General features: G+C 36.2%; 1 protein-coding gene across 4 annotated transcripts in view; it reads right to left on the bottom strand.

Moving 5' to 3' along the window:
- Positions 1-1035: 1035 nt before the first annotated feature.
- The window catches only part of LOC139760636 (solute carrier family 35 member F5), a 36095-nt gene continuing 16454 nt past the window's right edge, over positions 1036-20676 (bottom strand). For 3 of the 4 annotated variants that reach the window (XM_071684044.1, XM_071684043.1, XM_071684046.1), the window contains 3 exons: positions 19201-19360; positions 17787-18032; positions 1036-16533 (listed from right to left, as the gene is read on the bottom strand). In XM_071684044.1, the coding sequence (XP_071540145.1) occupies positions 16302-16533; positions 17787-18032; positions 19201-19360 (638 nt within the window). In that variant the 3' untranslated portion in view covers positions 1036-16301. Of the gene's footprint in view, positions 16534-17782; positions 18033-19200; positions 19361-20676 lie in introns of those variants that run through there. The other variant, XM_071684047.1, reaches the window with a different exon arrangement.

Here is a 20676-nt window from a genome sequence, read left to right as displayed (position 1 = left end):
TTAGATATCTGGGAGTGGATCTGTCAGCGGATGGAACCATGGAAGCGGAAGTGGATCATAGGGTGGGGGAGGGGGCGAAAATTTTGGGAGCCTTGAAAAATGTGTGGAAGTCGAGAACATTATCTCGGAAAGCAAAAATGGGTATGTTTGAGGGAATAGTGGTACCAACAATACTGTATGGTTGCGAGGCGTGGGCTATGGATAGAGATGTGCGCAGGAGGATGGATGTGCTGGAAATGAGATGTTTGAGGACAATGTGTGGTGTGAGGTGGTTTGAGCGAGTAAGTAACGTAAGGGTAAGAGAGATGTGTGGAAATAAAAAGAGCGTGGTTGAGAAAGCAGAAGAGGGTGTTTTGAAATGGTTTGGGCACATGGAGAGAATGAGTGAGGAGAGATTGACCAAGAGGATATATGTGTCGGAGGTGGAGGGAACGAGGAGAAGAGGGAGACCAAATTGGAGGTGGAAAGATGGAGTGAAAAAGATTTTGTGTGATCGGGGCCTGAACATGCAGGAGGGTGAAAGGAGGGCAAGAAATAGAGTGAATTGGAGTCATGTGGTATACAGGGGTTGACGTGCTGTCAGTGGATTGAAGCAAGGCATGTGAAGCGTCTGGGGTAAACCATGGAAAGCTGTGTAGGTATGTATATTTGCGTGTGTGGACGTGTGTATGTACATGTGTATGGGGGGGGGGGCCATTTCTTTCGTCTGTTTCCTTGCGCTACCTCGCAAACGCGGGAGACAGCGACAAAGTATAAAAAAAAAAAAAAAAAAAAAATATATATATATATATGCAGAACCTTCACTTCATCATGAAAAGGTATATGCACAATCATTGATGCACTGACACGGGAAACAGCGATTAAGTGGAAAGGGAGCTGTAGTTTCAGTGCATTACACATGACAGCTTGAGGCTGAGTGTGAATGAATGTGGCCTTTGTTGTCTTTTCCTGGTGATACTTTGTGCGCACAAGGGAAGGAGGTGCCATTTCATATATTCATTCCTATGAGTCCATGGGGAAATGAAACACAGTTAGTTCCCAAGTGCACTTTTGTGTAATAATCACATCATCAGGAGAGATACAAGAAAGAAATATAACAGTCAGTTGATATACAATGAAGAGCCATAGCTAGGATTCCATTTGGTAAACATCCATTCCAGTTGCTACCCTGCCACACATCCAATTGAATAGGACTGAATCAGGGCATGTGAAGCATCTGGGGTAAACCATGGAAAGGTCTGTGGAGCCTAGTCATGAAATGGGCATCGTGGCTTCGGTACATCACACATGACAGTTCTAGGAATCCCACTTATCCTATGGAAATTTCCAAAGCACTTTGGAAGCCAGCCATGTCCACCAGGTGGGACCATAGGTCATAAACTGTAGTAATGTTGTTTGTATCTCGAAGTGAAGAGAGTGCTGGGCATTTTACTGTTAAGTATTCAGTGTCTTCACTGTAGTAGTTGCATCAAGGGCATGAAGGGTCCTGGGTTGTGTTGAATCAGTGTTTTTAAGTAATGTACAGTTGGATGATCTCCAAAGCATTGTCTGGGAATTGTTAAAGGACTTCATCTGATTCAGGTTACACCATAAGTAAAAATTCACCTTTGGGGAAGCTGTCTTAATGACAGTTGTCAAGAATTACCACTTTCAAGTTATATGTAAGGGTGAAGAAATATTATCACACATCATGGTTTAAGGTTCTACCATTTACAATTTGTTTCTAAACATATTAAATAAGTATTCTACTTTCTTAAACTCAAGCAATTAACTGAATAACTTCCTGAAATTAAGGCAGTTAATATACTCCACGTTCAGTTTACGTGAATCAATTAACGTACTAGAACATACAGCTTACGAGACTTTATGAAAGATGATGACTAACATCATACAGTTCTAGACCTATTACAGGAACTTTTTGACTACTGTTATCTCATGACCTGGCAACATGAGAAACATATAAAAAGACTGCTCTTAATTTGAATGTCAAATGCTGATAAGATAAAAATAACAGACTGAAGCATCTGTCCAACAAAAATAAATTTCAAAAACTAGTATATCACACTAATGCATATATTGTACATCACTGTAAGTATCTGAATATTCATACTATTGAACATTAAGAAATTTTTAACAATATAAAAAGTCATACCAGTCCTCAGTTGATATTATGGCCAAACTCTGTCGGATGAAGATCTCTCACTGAAATGAGTAAAATTTTCTAGTATCAACCATATAAAGCTATGAAATGCTCCATGATTACTCTACCTGAACAATTCATATACAGTAAAACCTAGGAGACTAACAAATTACATGCACTAGTGAAGTAAAGGACTGATATCACATGATGTGTTTCATTAATTAGACTTAACCTCTTGTATCTTCTACAAGACTCACTTCTCACTACAGTGCTGTTCTTCTTTAAGCACATGATAATTTACTCTATGATCAAACAGAGTTCAAAACTAATACTTATATCTTGGCTTATTCCACAACAAATGCAACCTAACATTACCTTGAACAGCAGTCAGTTTGGTACATTCAGTCAAAGATATTGTTCCATCGAAGCAATATTTACTTTGTTATACATATCAGAAGGAGTGAAATTTTCTAAATGCTGCATATGATATCTGCTTCTCATATTGCATAAAACAACATTCTTTACTCTCAAAAATGTTGAAAACATAGGAGACCACCTCACACTAACCCACTATCTCAAAAGAAAACAAAACTACAACATTCGTTTTTCAAGCCCAGATACAAGGGCCACATACAAAGTGAGAGAGCATGTAGCCATAGGTATATCCTCATTACCTGGAAAAGCTGTTAAGGAGTTTTTAGTTGGTGAATGTAGCTTGAAAGTGAACCTAAATGATCTTGGCAGTTGATGGGCCTAAGGTCCAAAAAACAACCAACCTAGACAGGGCAAGCGATGGACATGTACCTAAATTTCCCATCTAAGTTTTTTGTCAGACTACTGATCACTTGGAAGGTCAACACACCATAAAAGTGGTCCTCCACCAGCAATGCAAATGACTAAACATCAATAGTAATTGATTAAAGTGTAAAAAACAAAACTTCTTCTTTCCAAAGACCAACAACAAATGGCAACATCCTTAATTCAGGACCTCTCTACCTGTTAAGTAACGGACATTATTGGTCTAAATCATTTAAGCTAAAGTGTGTGCAGCATGACATTTATAACTCAGCTTGCACTAACTAATGAACTGAAAAAGCAAAACCAAATTGTAACAATGCAAAATCTAAGGATACATCTTTGAAAATTAAAGACAATTTATTAGTCATTATGTGAGATGAAGGCCATTTTCTATCTTCTATTTAGAGAAAGTCTCGTGGGTATTGGGATAGAAAATTAAATAGACATAATGAAACTGCCAAGAAATATTTTGTTTGAGGGCAAAACATTATTAAAGACAAAAGAGCTAATCAGGTGAGACACAGGGAACTTTCATCATATAAACAAAATGACACAAATTATGACTAAAATATATACTCTTTTATTATCTTTACTACACAGACATGAATCAAAAGCATATATCATTTCAACTCACTCATACTTATCCTCAGCTTATCATCTCAAGTCATACATATCCTCAACTTATTTGCTGGGTGTAAAGATGGAAAAGGCTTCCAAACCACGACTACAGTTCTAAATATTTTTTTTATGCATCAAGTTTTCTCATTAAGTGAAAATAACATCTATATTCACAATCCATTCTCACAAGCATAATGCTTCTGTTGCTCATGTTTGCAGACAATTTTCAAGGCATACTAATCTCAGATTCCTCCAGCCTTGAAAAGTTCAGCCACTGCATATGTACGAGATATCTCTTTCTTGGTCTTCCTCTTCTCCTTGTGTCTTTAACCCTTCAACCATCGACTCACCTAAGATGACTTTTCATTCACGGAATAACCACAAGCTGGTGGAGTCCAGTAAAGCCTTAGTATTTCATCATTATAATGTACAATCACTATGTGCTGTCATAATTACTGTTCACTGCACAGCATGCAGATACCAAATAATGACTGCAAACATTGCCACTCATGCCATTCCACACCAGCAGTCACTCAAACATTTGCCCCAATTTCCCTTATTTACTCTGATTAATCATATGGAACAAAAAATACACAAAATCTATTCCATATTCTCATCTATTTGCTTATGCTACTTATAGTACAAGACAAACTTCTTTATGTGTAAGAATGGTAAAAGAGGAAATCTGGGAAAGGGAGTACAGAGATGGAGTATAGTGGTGACGTATGGTGACTAATGACAAGACTGTTTATGGATGATGCTATGTTGTTTGATGAGAGTGAAGAGCATATAGATAGATATATGGAAGGTAAATAATTCAATTCCCAAAGTGAACTATCATAATGAACTATCATACTACTTCAAAGAAAAGCAATAAATTCAAAATAATGAAACAAATCTTACCTGAGTGCCAAATTCCTTACTAGCAGATAAAAGACTGCCCAAAAGTTACTAAAACTTTTAATATTCAAATACAAAATAGTTGTACTCTTTATGTGTTATAATGTACTTATATCTAGTGTCCAAGCTAAGAATAACACACTAGTTATGCTAGTCCGACAGCAGCTGTGTCCATGACCGTACTGTTCAAACTTATTCAAATCATACTGATGGTACATTAGTTTGAGGGTGTTTAGGAGTTCTATATCCAAAATGGTGTGACATACTTAAAATATCATTCAAGAATGAAAATACAGAGGAAAGTAATAAAAAAACAAAATGACTAAAATGTAAATTTTGAACTTATGAAAGACTATTTCTTCCTATGGAGGATGCTGGTGACTAAAGGAAATGAAAGAATCCAAGGTTCTTTAGGAATATGCAAATTGCTGACGATAACCACAGGCTGATCCCAACACTCATCTGAAGGATGGATCACTGCATAAACCATTGTTTGTCACTCTCTTCTTATGGAATAATGCTTCTATCACTAGCTCAGATCTGGACGTAGCAGAAGCACCCACTCCATTCATTCCTGCAAACACCCAGACTACAATATAAAAAGAAAAGAGTTTCTTCATTAGCTTTTTCATGGCAAAGGATACCCCTTCCAATCAGTCTAGTGGCTAAGAGGGTTTCTGCTATCCCAGGATACACTCTTTAGAAATTCAGTCCACATAGCCTTTTGCCACTTACGAGCAAGTGTAGTTTTCTTTGGCTGGCTTACCCAGGTGCTAGGATAAGAAGTATTTAAAGAGGTCCTGGATCACTCTACTCCCTACTCACAACTACATATGCTAGCCTTTTCCCTCCTCTTTACATCAGCAATGACATACACAGAAATTTTTTTTTACATAACTGACAAGGCTTGTGTATCCCATTTTCCACAGCAAAATAGAGCTGGTTCATGAAAAGAATGACGCTCAACCTAATTATTTACAGCACATTAATTATTCTCAAGTGGTTCAGCAAGAAAAATTGGTCCTTCCCACTTATTCCTGTACAGAAGGCATCAACTGGCAAGATGCATACTGGCTCATCCCTATATACAAGTTCTGAAAGTGCTTAAACTTCAAGCTGTGAATAAAACCAGCGGTAAGCTGCCAAGCATTACCGCCTAATCCTTGCACTAGTGTTTTTCACCTTCAGTTCACCCTTTAGTTCTCTCAGAAAAATTTCTAAAATAGGTTTTCTTTGAAGTATGAATGTAAAATTTCAAGGTGCGAAACTCTTGTCTCTCCAGGCCTGGGGGTTAACAGCCCCATCTTTCCACCTGCATTGTGTACTACACTGAACACAGTGGTGAAGGATGTGAAGCTTGGCTCTTTCACTGAGGAAAGCGTACTATAGCTTTCCTCTGTGTTGAGTGAGTTTAAAGGGAGAAATTAACCTTAGACTTGGATGGATCATTCAGAAGATCTCCTGTGTTGCATAGAGGAAAATGCAATGGTCACAAAGGTAGCCTTTCAATGAACCCCATTACATTTCTCTAATGCACAATCTTGGGGTAGCAACTACTGTTCATGTGACTCTATCCCTAAATCCAAAAAGAGAGACTTGTAGGCAGAGTAAAGAAAAGGCACAAGTAGCACCTTTCTTCAAACCGTCAAAAACAGAAAAAATAATTAGATGAGATAAACAAATGACAATATCCAGAGCAAGAAATCATAATAAAAAAATGAAATTTAAGACAAATTCAGCAATATCCTGGCAAGTAACCAAAGTACAAACTGAAACCATTTAAAACAAAACCCTCTCCAATGCATGAAAGCTAAAAAAAAAAAATGATGGAGAGATGGTATGATTCACATTAGGAAACTGCTATAATAAATAAACTGATATGTTGGTAACATTCCAAAATAAAAACAGCATAAGTACAAGGTCTAAAACAGGAACCATTGGGTAAGAGACTTGCCCAGACTGTGAACTTTTATGCAAGAGAACTGCCCTAAAGAAAACTACAGAGCAAGGAAGCAGACCAAGGTAGGAATCATTAACAGCTAAGCATCAGTAGAGTCTGAAGGGAAAATATTGTACATTGTACTTGAGATTTGTCCTCTAAATCTTCACAAAGACCTTATGACAAAGATAATGCTAAAACACAATGTTTTGCGAGACCTTAATTTGAAGGTAACATATGACAACTTTTACAGAAGATATACGGAGTGCATATTCTCATAAAGACTTTCATTTCTAAGATTTTTGAACTTCAAGGTATATGTCTAAGGTGTAACAGCATTGAAATGTACTCAAATTTTCTGTGAACAAGTAGATATATCAATATCCACCTAGTTCCATGATACGTTTAAGGGGAGCCTTTGGGGTGATATTTCTTTCGCAAAGCACTCAGTATCTTAAAGGTAAAGATGCACAATACTGTTCTGTATGACATGTGCTGAGAATCAAACCTTCATTCCTGTGTCATGGGACCACATAGAAAAACATAATGATGAAACAAATCCTATGGAAGGGAGGTGACTTGGCTTTGGCTATGCAACTATAGCTGCCAGCAGATGACACTGCAATCACATCAGATATCAGCAACCCAAAATTAAAGCTAACTTCTAGCAAGTGACATTACAATCACCTTCATCATCAGCAACTCCAAACAAAAGGCATGAAACTATAAAACAAAAAACACTGTGAACATGATTCACAGGGTGAAAACAAACTAGAAAAGAATTTCACATTGATATATGTCATAACAATCACAAAACAAATGAAAAACAAAAAAAAAAAGGCTCATTGACTTTAAACATACCTGAATCCTATGTGCACATTACATATAAAATATCTTAATTGGATGACCTATGTTTGCTGCATCTGAACTTGAGTTCACAACATGAGCATTTTTCCTCAAAAGGAAAAACTGGTGATTATTGGCTTGCATAAGGTGATAGTACACTAATACTACAGATCATTATGTAGAAGTAGAGAGTAGGAACAATAGGTAAGAGCAAACACTGCAATAAAGTTGCCCTCTCCCAGTGGCCTGTTAAGGGTGAGGTGCTAAAGTCTAAGAAATGGCACTGGAGTTCACTAGTTATGGAGACTCACCCTCATGGCCACTCTCTTGAAGGAGTTCCAGGCTTCAGAGATATAAGAAGATACATAGAGACAGAAAGTGGGACAACCCAAAGGTTATTATTACATTTTGCTTGAAATTTCTAGCGAGACTTGGGCTATCTCATTTCCCTTGCTCACTAGCTCACTCCAGTTAGGAAGAAAGATGCAAGTATAGGAGCACTGCATAACTACCTACAACTTGAATTGTTGAAAAACAGAAACATTATGTTCCACAAGAATAGGAATCAATATGCAAACTTCAAAATGTATGTGATTTTTCAGAACACTAAACAGTATATTCAGTCCTTGCTAATGCATGCTATGATATACCATTTTTCTATTTCATTTCCTGTAAAGTGTAAACTTATTGAGGGTATTTCAGTGCTAAATATCCAAAAGGCAAAGATTTATTCTTAGAACTAATAAACATTTGATAAAAAAATATGAGCAAAAATAATGACATTAAACAATATAAAAAAATGTTAAAAATAGATGTGTGTGTGCTACACAGCTATCACATAGCAATCAGAGTTCAATGACATAAGGATGGTGTTCCAGAAGCATATATTGCCACCCTAACCATCATATGTCACTTGCTTAAAAACTGTGAACTTATAGGTATATTCTCACAAGTAGTCACATCTACTTTCCAGGCTAGAATTACTCTGTTGTGATTCAATAGTTTTTATCCGAAAATCGTTAGTATTGCACTAATATAATCAAGTAAACCGGAAACAATAAAATCTCTATGAATTACAAAAAAAAAAAAAAATCACATGAAATACCATAGATACAAATCTTCAAAACACAGAACAGTCAATAAAGTTTGCTTACTGTGATAATCTGTTGTTGATATCACTGTAATTCTTCTGTAGGCACTATCAGAATTTCTTAGAAAGAGGTCATGTACAAATTATTTGGACACATGATCATATTAACAGCAGTGAATGACTTCCTGGAATGAGATTCAGACCTCTTGGTGTTAGCCAAAATCTTGAATCATCAGTGAATCCATAATGGAACAGGACAACACATTAATGTGCTTAGTCAAAAGTGCTTCACAATTCAGTGCTCGTGCTTTACTCTGAAGCACAATACGCCTGCTAAGTTTCAATCACTCAGTGTCTACCACAAATTCCAACCTACATAAAGGGGCATGTAGTCTACCTACCTGCAAATATTTTTTTTACCATTATGCTCTGCCTCATGGAAGCTATTACCTAACAACATTTGCCTTTCTACCAATATGATCCATTTACTGCATCATACACTATGCCCCATAATGAGAACCTGAAGAGTGAGTGTGGTGTGAATTGTTGTGGTGTACACATATATAAGTAGATGATCATGGGGATACATGTGCTTGCACATGCGTTTATTCCTGAGCATGTGGTCTGTGTGTATGAGTGTGTGTGTGTGTGTGTGTGTGTTTTACAGGGAGTTTTACACTCGTTTTGCTCTATCTTCTAAACCTTGTATCTGTATACCATGTCTTTACTCCTATGTATGTATATATAAACACACACACACACACCCTAGCATATTCCAGGTACCCATTCCATCCACCATCCTTGGGGAGGATGAACAGCTGGGTGGACTGTGAACAGCTGCCATGACCAGGATTCAAGCTGATGTGGGTCTGATCCCAGGCTGCCCATGCATGCATAATTCTGAGTGTGTGCATAATTACATATTTGTACTGTACAGGCATGGGGTCCCATCTCATGAAACATCTCAACCATCAGACAACTTTCAAACTTAATTAGCTATCGGCAATCACTATATCCTCATTAATCCTTACTCATATATCATAGAAGTGCTTCTTTATATCCTTCTGAAAAGATTTCTTTAATATCATGTTACAGCCTCAGGCTACTCTATCCCTACATCTTTACAAGAACTGTTTACTGCCTATGCCATAAAACTGGTTTAAAAACTTACAGGTCACCCCTTACTCTTCTATCTCCCATGGTGGGCAAATTTTAGGCCTTTAGTATTCCCTGTAACTCTGCTCCAGTAATTCTGGTATCATCTTTCTTGCTCTCCTTTGAATCTTCTCTGTTACCTCTTTGTGATTCTTAAGCTCCGGTGACCAACCCTGAGAAACATATTCTAGCATTGGCCTTACTTAGGAAGAGAACAACTTGCTGAATATTTCCTAATCCATATATTTGAATGCTATTCTAATATTTACCAAATGACACTTTGTCTCTATAATTCTCTTAATGTGGTGTCATCGGCAACAGGTTTGGGCTAATAACTCCCAAGTCCCTCTCACAACTTGTTTATGTATACTGTATGGGAAAAAGTTTACTTTCATGAGGCCCCATCTCTTAAAACACTTTCTACTTTCATGCAACTTTTTAAATTTCTGTTTGCTGTCTGCACTAAGCATGCCTACATTATATTCATTCACAATCCTTGTACAAGAACATCTTCACACATTGCTTTATGTTTCTTGCTTAATCTCAAGTTATGTCCTCTAGTTGTTCTATTCCAAGATCTCTTGAAGAATTATTCCCTGCCTCCAGCATCAATCTAGTTCATAAACTTAAAAGTTGTAATCAGGTCACCCCTTACTCTTCTCCCTTCCATAGTAGGCAAATTTAAGGCCACTAGCCTTTCCCTGTAACTCAGCTCTTAATTTTGGTGCCATCTTTGTTGCTCTTCTCTAGAACTTCTCTGCCCATGTGTAATTACCTTTTTGTACAGTATGGGGAGGGAGTTCTACATTCATGGGGCCTCATCTCTTGAGCACTCTCTGCTATTATACAACCAATTAACTTATGTATGCAGTCTGCGTTTACTAAGTCACCAGTCAATCTGTTCCATTCATCCACTGCTCTTACACTAAAAATGTATTTCTTTACATCCTTTGCTACAAGTTTCAGGGTTCACTTCAAGTCATGTCCTCTGGCTACTTAATCCTTATATATCACAAAAAAATGTCCACTCCACCTCACTGATATCTTTTCAGAACTTAAAGGTTGTGATCAGGTCACACGTCAGTCTTCTCTTTTCCAAGGTGGGTAGATTTAGAGCAGTTAGCCCTTCCATTTAACTTAGCTCTCTCAGTTCGGGTACCATTTCCGCTGTCCTTCTCTGGACCTTCTCTATGAGCTCTTTGTGCTTCTGTAGGTGCAGTGACCAAACCTGAGAAGCATTTTCTAGTCTTGGCTGTATGTATGATATGAACAGCTTGCTAAATATTTCCTTATCCATATGCTTGAAAGCTATTCTGATATTTAACAGTAGACAGTTTGTCTCCTATACCATTCTCCTATCATGGGACTCCAGCAAAAGATTAGGAACAATGTTGACTCTCAAGCCCTTCTCACACACAGAATCCAGAGGCATTTTTCATGCTAGGTAAAAATCATACAAAGGCCATCGTTTTCTTTGTTCCACTCTCATTACTTTACACTGCTTGAGTTGAATTTCATCACCCACATTTCAGATCAACTTTGGAACCCTCCTTACCTTTCACTTCCCTAAAAACCTTTGTATCATCTGCAAACAAGATCAGGGAGGATTTCATACCTTCAGGTAAGTCATTAATGGAGATCTTTTAGATCTTTGTACTTATTCAGGAGCACTGACAAAACATGAAACATATTCTAGTTTTAGCCTTATGCAGAATGCAAAAATTTTGCTGAGCATTTCCTTATCCATGAAACTGAATGAATTTCTAATATTTGTTAGTAATCAGTTGGTCCCTAACATGGGACTATGATGACAAGTAGGGAACAATGTCAACTCCCACATCTAGATTCCTGCAGTTTATTTCCTAATAGATGATATTCATATTGAGGCCTTCTTTTATTGTAACCTATCATTATTACTTTACTCAAGGTGAACTTCATCAACCATGTATCAGACCAATCTTAAAGTCTGACAAGGAACCCTTTGTAAGTTGATGGAGTCCTTCCTACTTTTCACTCCTGGCATATCTGCAAACATATTCAGGTACAAGTCATCATCTCCTGACAAGTTATTCACACAGATCATGAAAAGTAAGGGTTCCAAAAGAAAACCTTGCAGCGGTCAACTGGTGAACTTCATCCATTTTGAGTAGGCTCCACTGATTTTGCATCCTTTATTCCCTTCCTCTAAAGTAATCTCTCTCACCCATTGGAAGAGTCTCTTCGTTATTCCTACCAATTGATCCAGTTTTATAACAAGCCTCCCTGTGGTAGTGTCATATCCTTCCTGGCAATTCAATTACAAACAATCTGCCTAACCTTCCCTTTCTGTTTAAGACAGAGCACACTCTCAAGGAGAAACCTACAGAAGCCTTTGGGCTGCGGCTTCCAACACCTTGTTCGACCAACGCCTAATCCAAAGGCATGGGCCAAGCCTGGGCTGTGGCAGTAAAGACTTGTGGGGACTTCATTAGGTATTCACCCATGACCTCCTTTTCTTAAAACTGTGCTGCTTCTCACTTAGATTATTTCTTCTTTGTAGAAAGTCATCCATTTGCTTTCTCTGTGTGATTTTTTTTTCTTTTGTGTGTGTGTGTGTGTGAATGTGTAAGAGAGCATGTGTTATGAGTGCGAGTGCCTTAACCCATTCACTGTCTGACAAAGTTGCATTTCCATTCTGCTATTTTTTCATTTTTGAAAAAACAAATTGTAAATCAAATGCACTGAAAAAAGTAAAAAAAATTGTTTTAAGACATAAATTAAATGAGCAAGAGTGAAAATATCAGTCAGCTTTCTCTGTGATGCATAAGTCACATGCCTGGGCCTGTGGTTTAATATGGGACACCATGCTGTAACACATCTTCACACCAAGTCCTCCAACTGGTGTGTAAATGTTTATACTCATAATACTCATATACTCATAATTTGTGATTTTTTGGTCTTACAGTGGATTTTTACATGCATATGTTCACAGATAATTGTTCAATAATACTGTATACACCAAACACTAAATATTATAACAACTCCAACCTTACAAAATTATTTTGTTGAGATGCATGCTACCGAGAGTGTATTAATGTTCACAAAAATAATCAATCTGTGATGCTGTTTTAGTCTTACCTTGGTTCTTTACATGCACTTGCTCATACATGATTACTCCTTCAAAATATACATGCCAAATACCAAAAACACTTCACCATTACAAAGCAAGGCTATTCAGATGCAAGCTACTGCATGTACTTAAATGCTTACAGTAATTAATTTATGGTGCTGCTTTTTGGTCGTTCATTTTTAATACATTAGTTTTTTCAAAAGTAACTGCTCTACAACACTGTATACATAATACACAATAAAAACTTCACCATTACGAAGCAAGTTTGTTGAGATGGATATAACCAATAATGCATAAGTGTTTACAATAATAATCAATCTGTGATATTTTCAGTCTTGCATTGGTTTCTGATATGCATTTGTTAATAAATGAATCATGTATAATATTGTATACATAAAATGATAAACATTAGAACAAATTCACAATTACCAAGGTGAGTTTGTTGACATTTGCATATATGCATATGATAACAATCAATTCATGATTCTGGCTTGGTGCTACATTGATTATTTACATACATGTGTTCTCAAATTACTGCTCTATAGTGCTGTATACACCAAATAATAAATATAATAACAACTTCACCATTGTGAAGTGAGTTTGTCGAGATGCATGTAACCACTTGTGCAAAAATGTTTCCAGTAATAGTCAATGTATAACATTGTTTTGGTCTTAAATTGGTTTTCTACATGCATCTATTTATAAATGATTGTTCTAAAATATTACATACATTAAATAGTACATAGTATAACTTCACCATTATGAAGGAAGTTTGAGATGCATGCTACCACTAGTGCATAAATGTCTACAATAATCAATGTGACTGTTTTTGGTCCTACTGTACACTGTTCTTTTCACATGACTTTGTTTGTAAACATTTGTTCAAAAAAATCTACACACATAATAAATCTTAAACCAAAATCATCTCTAAGAAGTGATAAAATATGTACTTTATAATAAAATATATTAAATTATCCTACACTATGCTAATTTTCTTTCCAGCATAGTCGAGCACTTTACTTGTCTCATGCCTACTCACCTAATAATTTTGAGATGGAGATAGAGTTTTGAGGGTGAGATAACAATGGACAATAGCATACACATGACTAACCTTCTCATGGAGTCTGGTACATGTGTGGCAAGTCCCTGAGAGGCCACTGTGAATTGGCATCACCTTGGGGTAGTCAGGGGTAAATCACTCAACTTGCCAGTACCAACATACTTTGAAAAAGTCACAAATTTCCTTATTTCTATTTCCTGCATTATTTTTCTAACAGTGCTTTTACTTAGTTTTTCTACTTCCATTGCTGCTACTGGTCTGAAGGTCTTGAGAGTCAAAAATAGCATATTAAGTCAAAGCCTGTATAGGATTCTGAACACATATACATCATCATTCTCTAAAATCATTACTCATGCTTTATGAAGAGGGTTGGTAAACATCTGAATCATTGCCACTTTGTCTTTCAAGCCATAAAATTCACTGTCATAAACTGAAATTCCACCATAGTGTAGTGCAAAGTATCCTTCAGCAATGTTAGCACAACATGAGAGAACAATAAACAGTAGAATAGCATGCCAAATTTTCAAGTGTTAGAAGCTAGTGCCATGCATTGCAGACACTACAGTAGAGATCAAAAACTGATGCTTGCTTACAACAGACAAACACAGTGAATGGGTTAAAGTGCTTCAAAGTACATGATATATTCATGCAAGTGAGTTCACAACTAAGCCTCAGAGTATAAATGTGTAAATATGTATGTAACAGGATAATTCAGCATTACCAGACTTCGCCTGCTCGAGGTTACATCACAAATGAAAAGTCACCTTTCACGAGGAGGTATCGTTAGGAGTACAGTCTCGTCAAAGAACGTCTCACTCCAAAGTACTTCATGTTTCCTTGCTACTGGGAGTAGTGCAATCTGGCTGCAAGACTCTCTGGAAAGAGATCCTGGATAACACCATCACTCTTCTTAAAAACTGGTCCTGGGGTAATTGTAGGAAATCTAACTATGATAAATATACGGTTCAGATTACTAATCTAATGAATATGTTACAATCATGTGCATGATACACTGTATTCCCTTACTTAACATATTTTCTGAAAATTACCTGATTTACCTACCCTCCCTCAAAGTCGTCTGTTTTCCCATGATTCCCAGTGTGCCCTTACATTTCCTGTTTTTACAAAGTTCTCTCATGCTTCCTTACATTACATAAATTTGACCATGTTCCCTCATTTTGTCGAATGAGCACTTGTGGTCTACCTTTTCTCGTTTCCTAATTCCTTTGCATCCTACATTTTCTTTGCTTTGGTATGTTCCATCACATACTCTCATGCTCCCCTGCATTCAACCATGTTCCCTACAGTCTCCTTAAATGTCTTTAAAGCTACTTCATATTCACATGTCCCCCCTTTCATCACTGATCTCTCTCATTCAATGATGTTCCTTTCCATTCCTTTGTGCTCAACTATGTTTTCCTTCAATTCCCTTGTTTCCTAATGTTCCCTTTTTCTTTCAAGCTCAAATTATAATATATCATTTTTGTGGAACTAATTTAACATTTTTGTTCTAATGTACCTTTACGGAAGTACATATATGTATTTCTGTAAAAAATTAAAGATCAATTTTGAGGAAAACATTACAAGCTGATCCAATTGATTGTGTTGCATTGCTCTTAGTAAACTGAGTTTTTAAGACTTCAAGACTAATTCTTGCTGTAAATTCATACAGTCATGCTTTTAACTACAATACCAAACTGAAGTCCTGCATTGTCAAGATGTAGCAGGGATGAATACTTCTGTGTAAATCTCTATTCTGATGTTCCTTCAACTCTACCTATGTTCGCTAATGATCTAGAATACCAAGCTGAAGTCCTGAATTGTCAAGAAGTAGCAGGGATGCACACTTTTGTGCGAATCTTTATTCTAATGTTCCTTCAACTCTACCTATGTTCTCATATGACCTAGAGTGTACCCCTATGTTCCTTTACATACCTTCATACTCTTTCGTATTCACCAATGCTCCTCGTTTCCTAATAAGCTCTCTGCGTTCCCTTATATTCTCTCTGTTCCCCATGTTAACTTGCATTTCTTCTCATTCCTAAACATTCCCTAAAAGTTTACCATTATGCTGTCAGTTTGAAGGAACAAAAAACACTTCATTTCTGTGGAATATAACATTTTTGTTTTGCTGCACCATGTTGGATGCACTTACATGCCCTTTTGTAACAGAATATCAATTTTAAGCACCACTACATATTGAGGTGATCTGGGCCCAATGCATTATTCCTGTTGCCTTGATCCTTTCAATAAATTCTCATTTTCATACCTTCAAACCAATGACAGCAAAATAAAGCTCTTAATCAGCAAGAACTAGCATGAACAGTGTGCTTTTTTTAATGCTTATGTGATAATCATGAAAGGAAGAATCACTGGCTTTAACATCATTATTAATCCATATATGTATATCAGACTCTCAATCACCACAATTGTATCTCTAAAACCTATTAATATCCCCACAAATGTATGTCTATGGCAAGTCAAACTATCTGTTTCTCCAGATATGACCAAATCAATGCCAAAAACAAGAGACATTCCATACTTAAATAGTTTCAGGAAGCTTCCTTTATTAACTGAAAGATCAGAATTCATTACTCAAGAAGAATCATGAAATCCTTCATTCAGCCTATAATTTTTACAATGATTTTAGACATGATTAGAAATAATGTTGTTTGCAGAGGTTGAAGTGGCAGTATCATTAACAATAATGGAAGAATTATTACTGATGACTGTTGCAGTATCGCTGATGGTAATGGGGTTACTGATGAGTGTGGTGTCTAGTTCTTCTTCATCTTCCTCTTCCTCGTCTTCAGCTTCACCTATACCAGCACTGTTGACAATCAGACTCTCTCTTTCTACTCCTTCTGTATCGACCAAACTGAAATAGTAAAAACAGGGATAAAGAAACAGGGGCAAAACAACTACATATCTAACAAAACATTACATAAATATACCATTTGACTCCAATGCCCAATTTTCAAAAAATCAATCCTGACAGCTTACACATGTCTAAGCTTTAAATACATACATCAAACTAGGTTCCACTATTCTTCTTAAGAAAACTTTTCACACACATGTATTAAAACTTCTTTTCAGCTACAATTTTCAGTACATATATAATATGCTTACCCCTTAACACAACACTTCCTCTTTTATAATATTCTTAAAATAAACTGTCAATTATGCCAGAACTTTAACTGAACTAGAACCAGTTAATCTGAAATTAGACTCATCTACCACCAAAATCCATTCTTATATTAAAAAAAAAGAAATGGTCTCTGGATAATCTTTCAAAAATATCTTACAAAATCAACAGCAAAACTTCCAATCTTTCCCATTATTTTCTGCCTTCTATTTAACAAGATAAATATATACATCCACATGCAGTATGAATTGATTGGTTTTGACTGTAATGCTTATTTCTTTGATTTGAGGATGTTGTTGATACACACATTTTGTAATATGAGTCAGTTTTACAGATAGATCATCCATCAACTGAGTCTGATATGCAATAAAAACGTGATTGCTAAACTCCCTGCAAATGATAAGTCACCCTCTGTCTGTCTGTTAAACACAATATCAAAAAATCACAAATACAGTTGTCAAAACAAGCATTAGACAGTATCCCTGCAATGAGCCTCCCTGCAACCAGTAATGTAAAGTTTGCATTATGTCTAATTGCATTCACTACCTGCTCAAATTAAGATTGTACCCATTTACAGTAGACTGAAGAGACTTGTCATTCTTAAGCCAATATTGTGCTCAAGAGATGAGTGCCCTAGCCTCACAGATGCTACAAGCTACCAGTATAGCATATACAAAATATTGATGAATTAACCATGAAAACATACAACTAACAGCAGCAGAATCTTACTAGCAGTCTGCTAAAGTCCATGCTGACCAAATAATAGATTATAAGAATTTGAGTATAAGACCTTCCTAGACACCAAGTTCAGTTACCATTTACTGCTTTAATCATGTGCCATTCCTTGTTCATGAACTGCTGTTCATTTAAAAGCAGTTATCCCAGTAATGAGTATTCTGCCTGACTACTATATCAAACTGAACCTGCTGAAGGCACTTGTCACAACAAAGTAAGGAATGAAGAGAGAAAAGATAAAACATATTCACCTGTACATATGGCCTCTTCTCCAACATTTTCTACACAAAAATTTTACGCCATCCATCAGTGGATCCCAATTCTCATAATGAGTGAGAAGAGTGACAGCAACAAAGGATAATATCATGGGTAATGAACCAACATAGATGAATAATGAGTATTTTATGTCCTTGAGCCAGATGTCCACAAACATTGTTAAGGGAATCGTTAAGCTCAAGGATAATGTGGCCATCAACGATGAGGTCAGGAAGCAACCCCTGAAAAATCAAAATAGAAAATCAGGAAATTTCAAGTCAATCATATATGAGAAAAATGCAGTCCATGAGAAAGTGAAATTTCCCTCAAAAACAAAAATTATTTAGCATACCCCTAATCCACAAGAATATCTCTTATATCTATTAATATCAACACTTACAAGGCTACTGATATGAATTTGAAAATTCCAATTGGACGAACAACAAATATGAATTTACATTTAATGTTTTCTGCCTCCTTTATGTACTGGAAAAAACACAATCATCATACAAAGCTGTCTAACATCATATGAAACTTGAACTGTCTCCTGAGAAAAAAATCTTCCAACATCTATTGCATAGAAAATGAGAACTTTACTACCACATGGCAATAGCTTGCAATTCTCACCACTCTCAAGGGTCTTGCCCACTGAAGAGAAATCTCCATGAAACCATACATTCACTGTCCTTGGAGTAATGTTCAGAATATGTTTGGATTTTCCATCATAATCTTTCATTTCATGGTAAAAAATCTAAACATTCTTTAAGTTATCATGAGAGATTATCTATAGAAAACTAATGTTGCCCTTGACAATCTGGTATGTTTGGGGAAATTTCTTTTCAGTAAGTGTGTTTTTCCTTTTTTCCATCATAATCTTTCATTTCAAGCTTTCAGCCTCTGAGAAGGTTCAAGGAAAACCAATGCATCTTTTTAACCTCTTAGCTGTGCAGTTCCTTCCTCTTTATGAAAGATGTCTCAAGGGCCTCAAACAATTAAACCCTAACCCTTCACACTCATAATCACCATCATCATTATCATAAAAAGCAAAACACAATCATTCACTGTTGAAAACAATAAAAAATGCACATTACTTTATTATTCTATTTTACAGTAAAAACAGAGTATTTACAAGCATTTTGCATCAATATCTTTTTGTTTAATTGGTTCATGTGTACAGTGGAATCGGGATAATTCACAAAGTTCAAATTCAAAGGTAAGGACACTTGAAGGAGAAACAGTAAACAGGTATTGACAAAGAATCATATATTTTTCCATATCACAACAAAGCATCCAATCAGATTTTGGAAGCAAATTAAATTTCTATTAACATTTTAGAAATTCTTACTTAGCTTCATAACTTATCACTAAATAAATCAGGGTATATGGCTGAATAGAGCAAATAATACATACCAAAGCCACAGCAGTTCAGAGATCACAGTTCCCACTAGTCCATTAACAGACATGTAGAGCAACTGTTGTAGATTTGGTAACTGAAATGTCTCCCATCCTATCATATCCAAGAGAGGAAACCCAGGCCACAAGATGATGGTATTAAACAAACCCACAAAGCCTGTAACAAATATCAATATCAAATAAAGCTATAAATAAGAGTAAAAGAATCATAACATACATGAGTCTATTTATATCAAATATATGAATGGCTGTTCAACTCCCATCACTTTCCAGAAGAGGCAACAAATATTTTCCAAAGGAACACACTGGCTGTTCTCACACATATGAATTAAGTAATAAAATCACACACAAAACTGAAAAAGAGGAATAACAGACTTATTGGAACCCAGACAGGTTCATTCATTTTAGCTTGAAACTCCAGTATTGTTTCACTTTGGACTGAACATCAAGTATTACATCCACACAATATCCACAGAGCTCCTATATCCTCATAATGACCCAAAATCAATGGTTAATAATTCAAAGACTAAACAATCCATATCTAATCCAATTCCCGCTATGGAGATGAGTCTGGTAAATGATTTATGAAAAAGGATTCATGAAGTTTGTAATAAACAGAAGGATTGAAGAGTGATGATACAAGAAATGTGGGTACTAGTAAATTTGAGATAAGAAGGGTGTGAAAGTGGTGTGGGAAAAGAAAAAAAAGTAAGGAAAGAGAAAAGCATCCACAACAATAAGAAGGCACTAGGTGAATACAGTTCCCATGGTTTTTTCTTTTGTATATATTCCATACCTACAAGTTTAACATAAAAAAATTGCTCAGGAGCAGACCTCCACCCCACCTCCTTTCCTTTATAAAATGAGTTTCAGCTTCACTTAGGACATCTTAACTTGTGACAGGGTTTCACAAATTGGATGGACAGTGATAAGTACAGCTGTACACAGAAAAATAAATCTACTTTTACCAATATATTACTAAAAAAATAGCATAATCTTACAGCAACATGTACTTGAAAAAAAAGATCTTCTGGTATCCTCCCAGCTACGGGAAGTCTTCTCACCTCCAATCTCTTCCTTGTTCCATCCCCATATAACTTCACCTAGTTCCTCAAGTTATACCCTACTACACATTTTGCATTCACACATACCCTTACCAGTTTCAATTGCATAATAGAACTGAAACAGATCATCCTTCTGTCATGAAATATTAACTACAGCTGGCTTTCTAAAATCATACTCACAGGAAATCCTTGCTTTAGGTGCACCTTACTCAATCAGTCATATGATGTTCACTTTTCTTTAATAGTACACACCTTCATTTTTCTCTTCCCAGGAATTGATGAGAAACTACCTGAAGCTATGATAATGTACTTATCTATACCATAAGGTAATAATCCAAATTTCCATGAAAATAATCTAAAGGCAAGACTGAAGGAACTTTTCCCCTGGTTTGACTAGTGCCAACTAAAT

The sequence above is a fragment of the Panulirus ornatus genome, chromosome 37 (assembly GCF_036320965.1).
Source record: "Panulirus ornatus isolate Po-2019 chromosome 37, ASM3632096v1, whole genome shotgun sequence".
Classification (NCBI taxonomy): Eukaryota; Metazoa; Arthropoda; class Malacostraca; order Decapoda; family Palinuridae; genus Panulirus; species Panulirus ornatus.
Note: the sequence above shows the minus strand (reverse complement) of the source record. Positions and strands in the feature narration are given on the sequence as shown.